The 14,460-nt window shown below is 39.6% G+C and overlaps 1 protein-coding gene across 1 annotated transcript; it reads right to left on the reverse strand.

The window, feature by feature from the left end:
* Nucleotides 1-406: 406 nt before the first annotated feature.
* RAMAC (RNA guanine-7 methyltransferase activating subunit) lies at nt 407-1,926 on the reverse strand. Its single transcript, XM_007945110.1, has 2 exons — nt 1,757-1,926; nt 407-593 (listed from the first exon to the last, which is right to left on the reverse strand). Exons 1-2 carry the CDS (start codon nt 1,924-1,926, stop codon nt 407-409), a joined length of 357 nt encoding a protein of 118 aa, XP_007943301.1.
* Nucleotides 1,927-14,460: the final 12,534 nt, after the last annotated feature.

The following is a 14,460-nucleotide window of genomic DNA, read 5'->3' on the forward strand; positions in this document are numbered from 1 at the left end:
CTGTAAAATTTTAGAAACAAGAACATCTGAGTATATGGGCACTCCCTTATCTTACAAAATAACAGCAAGTACTTTCTATTTAAAAATTTTTATTTGTGGAAAACAAAGGCAGAACACCTTGAAGTCAAACATGAAAAAAAAAAAAAACAACAAACTCAAAGCACTTAAATTATGAAATAAAGATGAATTTGAAGTAGAAGTCAAGGATTATAATCCATCACCTTTTTTTAGGAAACTATTCATAGCTACTATCACGTGTGTAGCAAAAAAAAAAAAGTGTCAAATTGTAAAAAATTAACAACCCACTCCCTCAATCAGGTGTAAACTATGGCCAAACAAAATACACACACAAACATTTGTCATGTTGACAAAGGAAATGGTTTTACTAAAAGCTGCTGCATTTCTATCAGTAGTAACCATAAGGAGGCCGCTGGTTGTAACCATAGTGTCCATATTGGTGGGGGTAATAAGGTTCTTGTCTGTGCTGCTGGTAATTGTTACCCCAGGATCGTCCATGCCACTGATTGGATCGATTGTCACTTGGCCACCCTCGTCTGTTATCCCTACCTCTAAACTGTCTGTTATCTTGCAACCTACAACAACAAAACAAAATGGTTTTTAAACTTTCCTTTAAAAAAAAAAAATACATGACACATCCTTCCCAGTACATTTGATTTCTGAATGAAGAACTCAGTAAACAAAGTGAGTAAAAAACATTTTTTTCTCTACAGAATGTTATAGCACCTTACTCAAAACTTTTTTAAGATTTAAATTATTCGTCCACTGTTATGCTGGATACACTTTGCAAAGAAACAGGCAGACTAAAACAACAAACCCAAACCAATAGGGTCATTTAAAATCAAACGGAAAGCTATTAAATTGCATTAAAGCAGTGTGGTGATTGACTCCTTTGACTATTCTGAAATAGTAAACAGAATTTCCATTTTATAAATATTTTCTAAAGTAAAACCAAAATAATACCCTCTTTTTGGGGTTTAACACAAAATGTTGTGGCAAACTATGTATTTTTTTTATACTTGCAAAAAAATATTAGTCCATAGAAAGAGTATTTAAAAAATAAAATTAACATACACAAACTGTAAGGAAAAAAAATATGGTGCTGACAAAATATTAAATATTGTGGTAGTTGGAGCTGTGTGTCAACCTGGCTGATCCACAATTCTCTTTGTGATGTGGGTTGTTCTAATGATGGCATCAGATGTATATGTTTTGAGCAGCCAATCTGCTGAAAGGGAGTTTCCCTAAGGGTATGGCCTGCTTCCAGTACATTTATGGACATCCTGGGAAAAGAGACATTCTTCTGTGGATCGGGATTCTGCCTACAACTGTCCATGAGGGAACAATCCACCATTCAGCCTGGAGATCTTGGATTCGTCATTTGTTGGAATCAACAGCCAGTATGCCGCTGCTTGAGTCGGGAGAAGCCTCCAGCTTGATGTTTGATCCAAGAACTTGAGACTTGCCAGCTTCTATAAATTTGTGAGCCATTTTCCTAAGATAAATTTCTCTTTCTCTCTCTATATAAGCTTTACTGGTTTTGTTTCTCTAGACAACTCAGTCTAACACAAATATGTATCAGGTACTTACAGTGTGCCAGGCACTGTTACCAGAGACTAGGTATATCATAATGAACAAAACACTGGTCCCTGCCCTCACCGACCTTACAGTCTGGCAGATTAAAGCTATCCTCCCTCAGATCAGCCATCTATATTTATTTTTCTGAAGTAATACATACCGGTTGCCTCTATTTCTTTGGTTCCCACCAGCTCTACTATCCCAATCCTCGACAACTGGTGGGGACTCGAGAGGGCGTTTCAGGTATTCCTGGTACTCTTTGTCATCTTCTGTGAATCTACTGGCAAACATCTCTTCAAAACTGGAAACAGCTTCAGAAGTGTCAGTCATTCTGAATCCTGCACAATTTTTAATTTAAAAAGAAATGTTTTTAAATTAACACTACTATACCAGTTAATGAAAAACAAAGAAATTCAAAATTTTAGGCAAGATATTCATAAAAGTCCTTGTGTACTTAAAACCTAAGTTAGATTTTAGACATACAACTCGGTATCATAGACCCTGCTCTCAAAGAGTTTCCAATCTAATAGACGAGACAGGTAAGATAAAATTTAAAGGAAAGAGCAGTGAATGTCAAGAAATGAGGCTGGAGAGCAGGGGCTAAATTGTGAAAAGTTTTGTATTCAACACAATTTGTACTTTTTCTTGTAGGCAATGAGGAGTCATTAAGTGGTTTAAGCAGGGAAGTCTCAAGATCAAGTTTCCTATTTAGTAGGGTCACTTTTCTAACAGGGTAGAGAATAGCAGTGAAATTAGACTAGAAGCAGAAAACTTACATAATGTAGGTAACACTGTGAAGACTTAATCTGAGACAGGGACTATGAGAATAGTTTTGAAAAGAATTACAAAAGGAATTGATCACTGACTACATGTTGGAGGTGAGAAATAAAGAATAACACCCAGGTATTTGGCCACATGATTAGACAGATGATGATGCCATATGGATTACAGGAAGAAAGGTGGGCTATAGCACAAGAATTGAGTTTGAAATTAAATGGAGAGGCAGTTCACAGTTAACTATTTGCTGTAAATCTTTACAGAAGTAGATTGCCTCAGCTTCCTCCCGTGCAGCAGCTGGTGGGTTTAAATGGCCAACCTTCTGCTTAGCAACCAAAATTCCTTAACCACTACACCACCAGAGGTTCTTACTGGAAAGGAAGTAGAAATATACACTGAGTATAGACTAAGCTTTCAAGGAACTTGGCTGAGAACAAGAGAAAAGAGATAGGGTAGCAGCTAAGGGAGATTCTCTCTTGTTTTTCCCAGGATAGGATACCTGAGTTTGTTGACAGGGGAAGGGAAAGATACCAATAAGAAGGGGAAAAACTGAAAATACATGAGAGAGATGACAGAAAATGTTTGAAGGCATTTAAAAGTATAGCTATTAAAGTCCAGGATAATTATTTTATAATTGTTGTTGTTGTTGTTAGACTCATAGCGACCCTTTTTTGGGTTTCTGAGGCAGTATCACTACAGAAGTAGATTGCCCAACCTCCCTTCTGAGGAGTGGCTGGTGGGTTTGAACCGCCAGCCTTCTGGTTAGCAGTCAAATGCCTTAGGCACTATGCTACCAGAGCTCCCTTATAATTGGAGCCACTGTGTTTTTATTCCAGCTCCTGTAACTATAATAAATAAAACAGTCTGATGACAAAAATATTGAAATCTGTATTGGCCATTTTTTTAAGGTTAATTATGGATTCACTCAACAAGCAGTATTTCTTCACCAAGTCTCTTTCAGAGAACTCTCTACCTCTAGGAAAAGGTTTGGCTTAGGCCACAGAAGGCCTAACCCTTGAGGAACCAGAGGAGAAAGAGTTGACTTTTAATCTTCATCTAAGATCTGTGGGCCAGCCCTAGCAGGATTCTGTAAGAAGCATGCACTTCCCAGTCTTCCTTGCCCTCATATTGGTCAGAATTCCCATTCCCTATCTTCCCTAATCAAAACTTCACTTTGTGCCTTGCCTCAAGACTCTTGAATACTTGTTTTATCATTTCAGGCCTATCTGACATCATGCTGAAATTTTAAGACCAAATATTCCTCTTATCTGATATCCTAAAATTATTTTCCTTTCTGTATTACTTCAACTTCTAATAAAAAAAAAGTTTCTGACAAAGAGATGTGGTATTGGGAGACAATCATTAACAAAAACTATTCATTTGCCTTTCATCCAAATCCCTCAACACATATGCAAATATTTATTTTAAAATAAAAGCCTCATCCTGCAGAAATTTAACCAAGATTATGGTGTAGATGCAAGAAACAACATCCAGACTTCCACTCTCTCAGTCCACAATTAAAAAGTATGCCTTGTCAAATACTGCACTTTCGTTGTGTCTAGGATTGGCAAACTGATGTCAAACCCTTAAAATCCAAAGTATGAGTTTAAAATACATCAGCTAGTTAAAAAAAGGACCTAGATTTCTGCAGGAATCACAGAAATCACTAGAAAGATAACATACCAAAATGAGATGGGCAGTAAAAACAAAAAGGCACTCATCTATTTTTATGTTCTGCCTCCCCCAAACACACAAGTAAACAATTATCAGCTTCATCAATATCCATGTTGTTGTTATGTGCCATCGAGTCAGACCTGACTCACAGCGACCCCTCCTTGGGTTTCCGAAGCATTATCACTATGGAAGTAGATTGCCCCATCTTCCTTGCGAGGAGTAGCTGGTGGGTTTGAACCGCCAGCCTTCTGGTTAGCAGCCTTAGGCCCTATGCTACCAGAGCTCCTAATATCCATAGTAGAATGCAGTTTAAACTGATCCCATTTTTACTCAACCCAGGGATTTAAAGCTACTGTAATGTTTAACGTTTACGTTGTTTAACTTTGTGAGAAGGAAAACAAGACTTGACTTCCTTGAAGGAAATCCTATAAAGGGGGTTAGGGGAGCTGATGGCAACGTAAGGGTCCTAGTCAACTAAAGGGTTGGCTGAATAGCGTTCTAAAGATTTCCAATGCTAATATTCAAAAGACATGGGACAAGCGCTCAGACTCTCAATGAAGAGTTAGAAGAGGCTACAAGATTTGTCCTGCGGGGCTTAAAAAACAAGTGCTAGTTCAAGCACGCATAACAACTTCACAAAGTATCTTATCTGTTGAAAAAAAGAGGTACACCTTTCAGATTTGTGCTCAAACACTACTTATTGACCACAAATCTATAGAACTTTGGCCACGGTATAACTAACACTGGAAATTACTAACTAGAAAGAACATATGCCACACCAGGAGCCGAGCCCAGAGAACCAACAAGACTAAGGTACTGAATGAAAACTGCGTTTTTTCAGCTCCTTTCCCTCGTTTAGGAAGCTCTGGTAGCATAGTGCCTAAGGCAGCTAACCACAACTCCTTGGAAGGAAGGTTGGGCAATCTACTTCCATAGTGACATTGCCTCGGAAACCCAAGGAGAGGTCGCTATGAGTCGGATCCCACTCGAGTACAGTGAGTTTGGTTTTGTTTTTTCCCTCGTTTATCACAGCTTTGATGGTTCTGCTCCAAGGAGAAGAACCTTAAATGTTCAGATATAATGGAAATTAGAAATCATAAGGGCTAAGTGGTTCCCAGTCTCGCGAAGGAGTCCAGACCCAGGATCGCACACACCGAGGGCACCTTCTCGCCCGCCGCTCTGCTGGGCCAAGCGCAAGCCCGCACACTCCCCTCGCCTCGCAGTTCCCGCCTCTCCGTCCCTCGAACGGGAGGCTCACCCGCCAAAGGCTGCGTCTATCCAGCTCGAACCAGACTCCGCCGGCGATGGACGAGGAGAAGCAGCGTCTGACCCGCAACTCTGTCAGCTGAACTTCAGGTCACATCTGCTCGCGGAGGAAATAGAGCCACTTCTGCGCAATCCAATAATACCTCATTTCCGCTTCCGGCAGTCAGAAACAGAGACGGGCTAGTTAAATGTCGCGATATCTAGAGCTCAAGCCTTTGCATTTTTTGAGCGCTGTTGCGACGCTCACAGCTGGATTAAGTATGGCAAGGTGGCGGCCAGAGTGATTCCAACTATAGCCTTTAAGCCAACCTGGAGACAGAGCAGAAGAAGATGTCACCAAATATAACGCCCACTTGACTTGGTAGGGACAGACGTTAAATGAATATACAAAGAAAGGCTATTTCCAGCAGTCTGCTCTAGAATTCTGAGAACGTGAAAGGTGAGAGAAGGTGGTGAAGCGTAAACAGCTCTGGATTACCTCATTTTCCTCCTTGGAGAGGTAGGACTTATAAGGCAGTAAATTCTGTAAACAGAAATATATTCAAATGATACTTGGCAGCCAGGAAACATGACAGTTACTTACCACATTCTAATTTACCACTTAGTTTTGAACCATTGAAAGACATCACCTGGTTGAACACTTTTTTTTAAACTCACACCCTGAGAAATGGCTTAACTTCTCCAAGGTCACAAAACAGGTTGGTGGCAGAACTGCAACTGTAACCTTCAGGTATTCTTTATTGATTAAAAACAAATACATATGTCTAGTATCTATTATGTGCCAGGCACTGTTCTAGTTCCTGAGAACATCAGTGACTAAGGGTAAAAGCCCTGCCCTCATAAAACTTACGTTCCAGTAGGGAGATAGATAGTAAGAAAGTGACTGTGTAAGTGCAATGAGGAATAATTGGGAGTCCTTGGGCAATGCAAATGGTTAATGCACTTGATTGCCATCCAAAAGGTTGGAGGTTCAAGGCCACCCAGAAGCATTTCAGAAGAAAGGCCTGGCGATGTACTTCTGAAAAAACAGTCACTGAAAACCCTTTGGAGCACAGTTCTACTCTGGGGTCACCATAAGTCAGAATCGGCTCTGTGACAACTGGTTTAGTGGTTTATGAAGAATAATTAAGCAGAGTAAGGGGACAGAGTGTAACAGGGGCTGCTAGCTAGAAATGTGTGACAGTGATTAATTTTCATCTCAGCACATTGTCTCATAAAAGGAAGTCCCTCAAAATGAAGTACTTTATTTTTAATATTCTTTTCCTTCTTAAATAAGTAACTCATTTCTAGGACTATATACATATCATATGTATAACATTTTGTATATGATATACATTGTATATATAATATATTCCTATTTAAAAAAAACCTCATTGCCATAGAGTCGATTCTGACTCGTAGTGATCCTCTTTGTGTTTCCGAGGTGGTAAATCTTTATGGAAGTAGTTTGCCCAGTCTTCTTTCCACAGAATGGCTGGTGGGTTTGAACCACCAGCCTTCTGGTTAGCAGTCAAATGCCTTAGGCACTGCATCTCCAGAACTCCTTAATATATTTATATATTATATATATATATATATAGTGTATGTATATATATACATGAATATATAGATATATCTGAGTTTGTAATTACTAAACCATGTACAGTGGCAAGATTGAACTATTATGTTCTTCCCAATAGCTTGGAATTGGCATTGCATACATCATAACTTTTCTTCTATCCCTATATCTTGTTATTGAAACCACCTTCCCTTTCCTCTCCCACCCCCGTCCACAGACACACTAGCCATCCTTCACAGTGCTTGCTCTGTGGATGGAACTCAGTACATAAGTTACAGAAGGAAAATTGAAAAATGACAGCCTCCCACTCACTTGTTCTGATCTAGACAAATCTCATCATGTTTCCCTGCCCTGACTTTATCTTCAGCAAAATGAGAATAACAATCCTTTTTCCCTCACTGCTTCATGAAATTATTGTGAGAATTAATTATTGCATTTGTAAAGTGTTTTTAGGCTTAAGTGAAGAAAGGTCTATATGAATGCAAATAATGAAGTTCTTATTATAAGTTACATAAATGTTAAATCTACAAGAAAACATTCCAAGTTATATGAGGCATTAGTTTAGATTCATACCTGTACTCTTGGCCTCTAATTACTTACAGCTGTTTGATCAGAGATTATAAAACACTAATCCAATTCTCTACTTCTGTGTCATCCTCCTACATAAGAATCCTTTCCATAGGGTTTTTTTTTTTTTTTTTTTTTTCCAGGAGAGCACAAGAAGTTAACCAATGCTAGTTGCAAATTTATTTGCTACCTTAGTATTACTCTTTATCATAGAAACCAGTTAATGTCATTGAAGAAGTCAAAGAAGAAGGAAAGACAGATAATCTTGTGGATGAAAAAGCTGTGAATTGGGTTTAATGGAATTGAATTAAAGTCTTTTCCAATTTAAAATTTGTGATTGTGGTATGAAGATGTATTTTCTTTTTTCCTAAAGTTTATTTTATAAAGACCAGCACAATTTTTTTTTTTTTTAAGTGGAAGTGGTTTGGACTTCAGTTGCACAGTATCTGCCTATTTTTAGGCAAAACCAAAAGATGGTTTTACTCTTTTAGCACTCTTGCTCCATTTTTGCAGCAGCTGCCTCTGTATGCCCCATTGGCTAGCTCTGGTCATCTGCTCAGCATCTTGTTCCTATACACCTCTTCATAAAATATGCATATTAGTCCTAGAAGGGATCTTGAATACATGCAGACCGCCCAAGAAACTTGTCTAGAATTAACTGTCAAATACCTCTATCCCCATATCACCATATTCTTCCTTCAGGTAGTTTTCAAAATCTTTTTAGTGAAGTGAGCATCATTATTTGAATGTTTGAAACATTTTCTAAGCACTTGAAAGTGGCATGAGTAAATAAGGAACCCTATCTGAGTATGTAAAAGGAGGTCTAATGGTGCCGTGGCTAAGGCATTTAGCTGCTAACCAAAAGGTCGGCCGTTTGAACCACTTCACAGTAGAATAATGAGGCTGTGTGCTTCCATAAAGATTTACACCCTTGAGAACCCTATGGTCATTCTACTCTGTCCTGTAGGGTCACTACGAGTCGGAATCAACTCATGATAGTGGATTTGGTTTTCATTTTGTCTAAGGGTGAACTGCAATCTTTCCCATAGTAAGAGGGTGGGTCTTCTGAGTCTCAATCTAGACTCCTTGCAGCACCTGGCATGTTCACTGTCCTTGGTGATGGTTGACAAGTAACCTGTTCTGGCATTGTATGAACCCAGCCTTATCTAGTAATCTTTCAAAAGGAAGATGCAAAAAGCTCCATCTTAAAAGAGTGTTGAGTGGTACAAGCATCCTTGACATGAGTTAGTAATGAGTTGCTGTTGAGTTGATTCTGATTCATAGTGACTCCGTATGTGTCAGAGTAGAACTGTGCTCCATAGGGTTTTCAACAGCTGGTTGTTTGAAAGTAGATTACCAGGACTTTCTTCCAGGGTGCCAGTAAGTAACTTTGAGCCTCCAACCTTTGAATTAGCAGCCAAGTATGTTAACCGTTTGTACCATCCAGGGGTATAGTTGGACATAAACCAAAAACCCAAACTTATTGCTATTGAGTCAATTTTGACTCATAGTGACCCATAGGTCAGTATAGAACTGTCCCAAAGGGTTTCTAAGGCTACTGTAAATCTTTACAGAAGTAGATTGCCCCATCTTTCTCCCTTGGAGTAGCTGGTGGGTTCAAATCGCCAAACTTCTGATTAGCAGCCAAACACTTAACCACTGCATCACCAGGGCTCCTCTCTTTGACAGAGGTCTGTGTAATATAGGGAAAACAGGAAGAGCAGCAGGCAAGGAGTGAAGAAACTTGAGTTACAATCTTACTGCCTGTTGATTAGCAGGCAAATGACAACCTTTCTGGACCTCAGTTTTCTCACTTAGTTTTTATTTTGCAGATAAAATTGTGGCTTAAGCATCAATTACCTTAATTTCTCAATCTATACCTACAGTTTTACCTCTTTCTGCCTCCTTTCACCTTTTATCTTTCAGTCTGTTGCTGCTGCCTATGTCTTTTGGTCAGTGCACATAGCTCTGCTTCTTTGCTCCTCTGGACATAGCTCTTGCAGTTAGTCCTTCTCTTCTCTATTTTCCCCTCTCCCTCTTTACTGATCCATATAAACTTATTCAAGTTTCTCCAGTTTCAAAACAAAACTGATACCTTGCCCTCAGTTCTGTGTCCTGCTCTACCTACCTTGTATCTCCTTTCCCCACTCAGTGAGACTCTTACAGAGAATTCTCCATACCTGCAGTTTATCTTTCCCAGCTTTTCTGTGCACCGCAATCAGGTTTCTGCCCCCACTGAAACCACTGTGGCAAAATTCAGTGGCACACAGTTGTCCTAGGGCTAAGTCCAATGACTCTCTATCTAAAATCTTTCATTTATTTAATATTTGTGCATTTGACATTTTTTCCCCCTTTCCTCCCTTAAATCTTCTCACACTGTTTCCATGTTTCTCGTCCTCTGCCCTGGGACACTTCTTCTCTATCTCTTTGGCTGATTCCTCATTCCTTTGCTTGCTCTTTAAATGTCAGTGGCCCCTGGACCTGTCTGTACACGCCTCGTGTTGCCTATGCAAACTCAGTCTCTGTTAAAGCTTCAGCTACCAGCTCTATGCTGATGACTCAACAATGGATATCTTCACCCTATATATCACATCTGAGCTCTACACTCCTAAATACTCCTGTTGTTGTTGTTGTTGTTGTTATGTGCCGTCGGAGCTCTGGTAACATAGTGGCAAGGCACTTGACTGCTAACCAGAAGGCTGGTGGTTCAAACCCACCAGCCACTCCTCGGAAGGAAGATGGGGCAATCTACTTCCATAGTGATACTGCCTCTGAAACCCAAGGAGGGGTCGCTATGAGTCGGGCCGACTCGACAGCACATAACAACAACAACATCTACCAGGCTTGGTCATGAAAAATACTCCTACCTATTAGAAATTTGCATCTGATGTCTGACAGGCATTTCCAACTTATGTCTAAATTTGAGTTCATTTTTCCTCTCAAACCTATTCATCTGCCTCCATTCCCATTTTCAGAGAATGCTTCCTCTTAGTTATCTAAGCTAGAAACATTGTAGTCACTCTGGACTTCTCCTTCTCCCTCATTCCACACTCCCAGTCCCTTTCCAAGTTCTGTGGATCCTGGACTTACTCCCCCTCCAGACCTTTTTCTACCCTGTTAGTATAATGTTCTTTTATTGTTGTGAAACGTACAGAAAAGTATTGATAATAATATAACCAATTCTTTTTTATCAGCCAGACCAGAGTCATTTTTTCAAAAACACAAACATGATTTCCTCTATTCTTCCATCTATCCATCTTTCAATGGCCTGCTTCCAACATACATGGAAAAGTTCTAGTGAAGCTTTCTGGCTTTTTGCTCAAGATCCTACATGTGCCTTATCATCTTCTGGACTTGAACCAGTGGCCTGCCATATTGCCTGCCAATCTTGGGATTGTTACCTTCATAGCATGTGAACCAACAGCCTGCCATTTACCTGCTGTTCTTGAATTTGACAGCCTCCCAAGCTATCAGCCTGCAATATTGCCTACTGTTCTTGGGTTCATCTGCCCCTGCAGCTACTTGAGTTCGGAGAAGCCTCCAGCTTGACCTCTGGCCTGTGGACTTGGGACTTGCCAGCCTCTACAGTTGTGTGAGACATCTCTTTGAGATACATTAATCTCTCTCTCTCTCTCTCTAAGCTTTACTGGTTTTGCTTCTCTAGAGAACCCAGCCTAAGCCACACCCCTTACCTTCTACCCACCTCCAAGTAGAACTGATTTTTTAATTCTTCATTTCACATATATGTTCATGCATTTTTAAAATAATATATTGTAGTTTATTTATACTCTCCTAAAGTCTGGTAGCATAGTGCCTAAGGCACTTGACTGCTAACCAGAAGGCTGGCAGTTCAAACCCACCAGCCACTCCTCGGAAGGAAGGTTGGGAAATCCTACTTCCGTAGTGATACTGCCTCGGAAACCCAAGGAGGGGTCGCTATGAGTCAGGGCTGACTCGACGGCAAACAACAACAACAACAACAACAAAGTATAAACTTAAGATAAGGCTATATCTTTCACATCTTTAGCAAATAGCACAGAGTCTGGCCACTTGGTGAATAGTTGATGCTCAGAAAATGTTTATTAATTTGGCTTCTACCTACCTTTCTAGTTACATATTCAACTAACCTTTTCCCACTTACCTTCTCCCCTCAATAAACAATCATATATAAAGACTCAGTTTACCTTCTATGCATGGCTGATTTATTCACTGGACACCCCTTCATCATGGCACTTTATTACTTTATTGAATCGATTTGTTTTCATGTCCATCTTCCCTGCTAGCAAGAGTCCAGGGACATATGTGATGGTCTTTGCATCTCTAGCCCCTGGCACAGGAACTGACACATATTAGGTAGTAAAAAAAATGTTTGTGATTATGAATGAAAGAATTAGACTTGGTGATTTATAAGACCTCATCCAACTCCAAAACTGTATGATTTTTGGTTCTGAAGATTATGGCATAATTTAGAAATTTTTCCTCAGTAGATAGTCAGAACAGTTGAAGCACCAATTCAAACAGTTGGCAAATATAAAGGTAAACATTAAAGAAAGTGAGTCGGAATTAAGGTGAATCTTCCAAAACGATCAGTAACCTTGGCAAAATGGTGTTTCCAAGTAGTCATAGGCATCCCCTTTGCACCTGATGTGGGTTCTGTATGTTCCCTCCAATGACATGTGTACCTTGAAAGCTTCTCAAAAAGAAAGGTATTTGACAGCCTCCCAATGACTGAACTCCCTCTGTCTAGAAATGAACTGAAAGCACATCATATCTCTGTAACAAAAATTACCTTTTCTTCACTTTAATTTGCTCATTTTAAAAATGAAAAACATTTGCTCATTTATTTACCATTTTATTTCTCTTAAGATAAAACTCTAGACAAAACCCTAACCTAAAGATTCTCAGGATTTGTGATCTTGCTTATTTTTTTCATTCTATATCAACATTTATTGATGTCTAGTACATAGCATAGTGCCTAAGGAAATTGACTGCTAACCAGAAGGCTGGTGGTTCAAACCCACCAGCCACTCCTTGGAAGAAAAGTTGGGCAAACTACTTCTGTAATTATATCATCTCAGAAACCCAAGGAGGGGTCCTATGAGTTGGATCCAACTCGAAGGCAGTGAGTGCATTAGCAAAGAGCTCTGGTGGTATAGTGGTTAAGGCACTTGACTGCTAATCAAATAGTTAGAACCCACCAGCTGTTCCACAGAAGAAAGATGAGGCAGTCTGTTTCTTTAAAGATTTGCAGCCTTGGAAACCTAGTGGGGATTGCTATCAGTCAGAATCGACTTGATGGCAGTGAGTGAGTACATTAGTAAGCTTAATGTTAAGGAAGTGGGGATAATTTTTAAAATGTAGAACACAGATCTTAAGATCTAATTGAAAAGTCAAGCTAAAGATAATTATCTTCATATGCATTATATAAAATTGTAAATGAGAGTTCTGGTAAGATGGTGAAATAGGCAGAAAGACTGCACAGATCCTCTTCAACAAAGAAAAGGGGAACCAATTAACACAGATACAGAAGATAATCCTGAACCCTTGAGCTTTAAAGGGAAAGATACAGAAGTGGACTAAACTCCAACTAGCAGAAGAATTTGCATGAAAACACCAAAAAAGGAGACATGGCAGCAATCCTATGGCACAGGCAGCTTTGATATTGCCGAGTGCTGGTAGGACCTAAGAATTAACCTAAAACTCAGCCCTGCTAGCCAGGGACTGCACAGAGGACTGCTCTGGTGGCTGATGAATAAAAGGGGAGGCAGCGAAGAGAAAGATGGGCTGAGCTGTGGACTTTTGCCTGTCTGAAGGGCACAGCCATTTTGAATGTTTACAAGTGGTTTGGCTATTTTGGATATTTAAAGTGACAGCATTCTCCCAGATTCCAGGCACTTAAGAACAGGCTCCACTTGCTGGGAACCACAGAGACATTTGGACTTGGACTATTAGAAAGGTGCAATATTCTCCTTGTTACTCTTACATCCCACACTCTCTTGGTGAATGGAGGTGTGGCCGTCCCTCATTCCTACCCACCCTCTAGGCCTGCAGGAATTCCATCCCAGTCTGCATGCTCCTATGGAGCCTGGGTGCCCTGCCCCACCCTGCCCTGATTTTTTTTCTTTCTTTTATTATTTTTTTAAAGTTTGTTTGTTTTTGTCTGTTTTAAAACTACTACTACTGTTATTATTACTTTTGTCCTTTTTATTATTATTATTTTTATTTTTCCCTTCCCAGATTCTAGTTTTCAGCTTTTTTCTTTTGCCTGTTCCTGGTTGCATTTTTTTTTTCTTTCTTTCTCATGGTTAACCCCATTCCTTGTTTTTCTTTTTGCATTTTTCCCATTTTTTTTTCATTATTCTCCTTCTCTACCTTTTTTCTCTTACTGCCCTCTCCCCAGATACTGCGTTATTTGTTTTTCCACTTTTTTTCTTTCTTTGGTTACTGTTCCTGTGTGATTACACAGTGTGTTTTTTGTCCATTGCTTTTACTTCTTTGATGGTTATTCAGTTGTTGTTTTTGTCTAACTGAGTGGAAGACAGCAACAGTCCCATACAACACAACTACACCCACACCTCCTGCAGCTTCACTTACTGAGTGAAAGCTACCACTTCCTTCTCTACCAATGTTAAACAACCACCAAGAAGAGCCTAACTCACCCTTAACTTCTCTTCACAAACAGAGAGAGTTAACAGAGATCTAAATACAACAATGCCACAATGTCTCGGAGACAACAGACCATCACAGTCCACATAAAGAAGTAAGATAAAGTGGTATAAACAAGGGAGCAGTATACAGACCCAGAAGACATCCCTGTGGAAGAGGTAGCATTAGAACTCTCTGATAAGGAATTCAAAAGAATTACATTTAGGTATCTTCAAAGGATTGAGAGACAGATCAAGGAAAACACAGACAAAACCCTGGAAGAATTTTGGAAGAAAATACAAGAACAAAATGACAAAATAAATAAAAAATTAGAAATGGTTCAAAATCTACACATAGAAATCCAGAAGATTAATACT

Source organism: Orycteropus afer, unplaced genomic scaffold (genome assembly GCF_000298275.1).
Source record: "Orycteropus afer afer isolate SDZICR_OR568_19922 unplaced genomic scaffold, OryAfe1.0 scaffold00132, whole genome shotgun sequence".
Taxonomy (NCBI): domain Eukaryota; kingdom Metazoa; phylum Chordata; class Mammalia; order Tubulidentata; family Orycteropodidae; genus Orycteropus; species Orycteropus afer.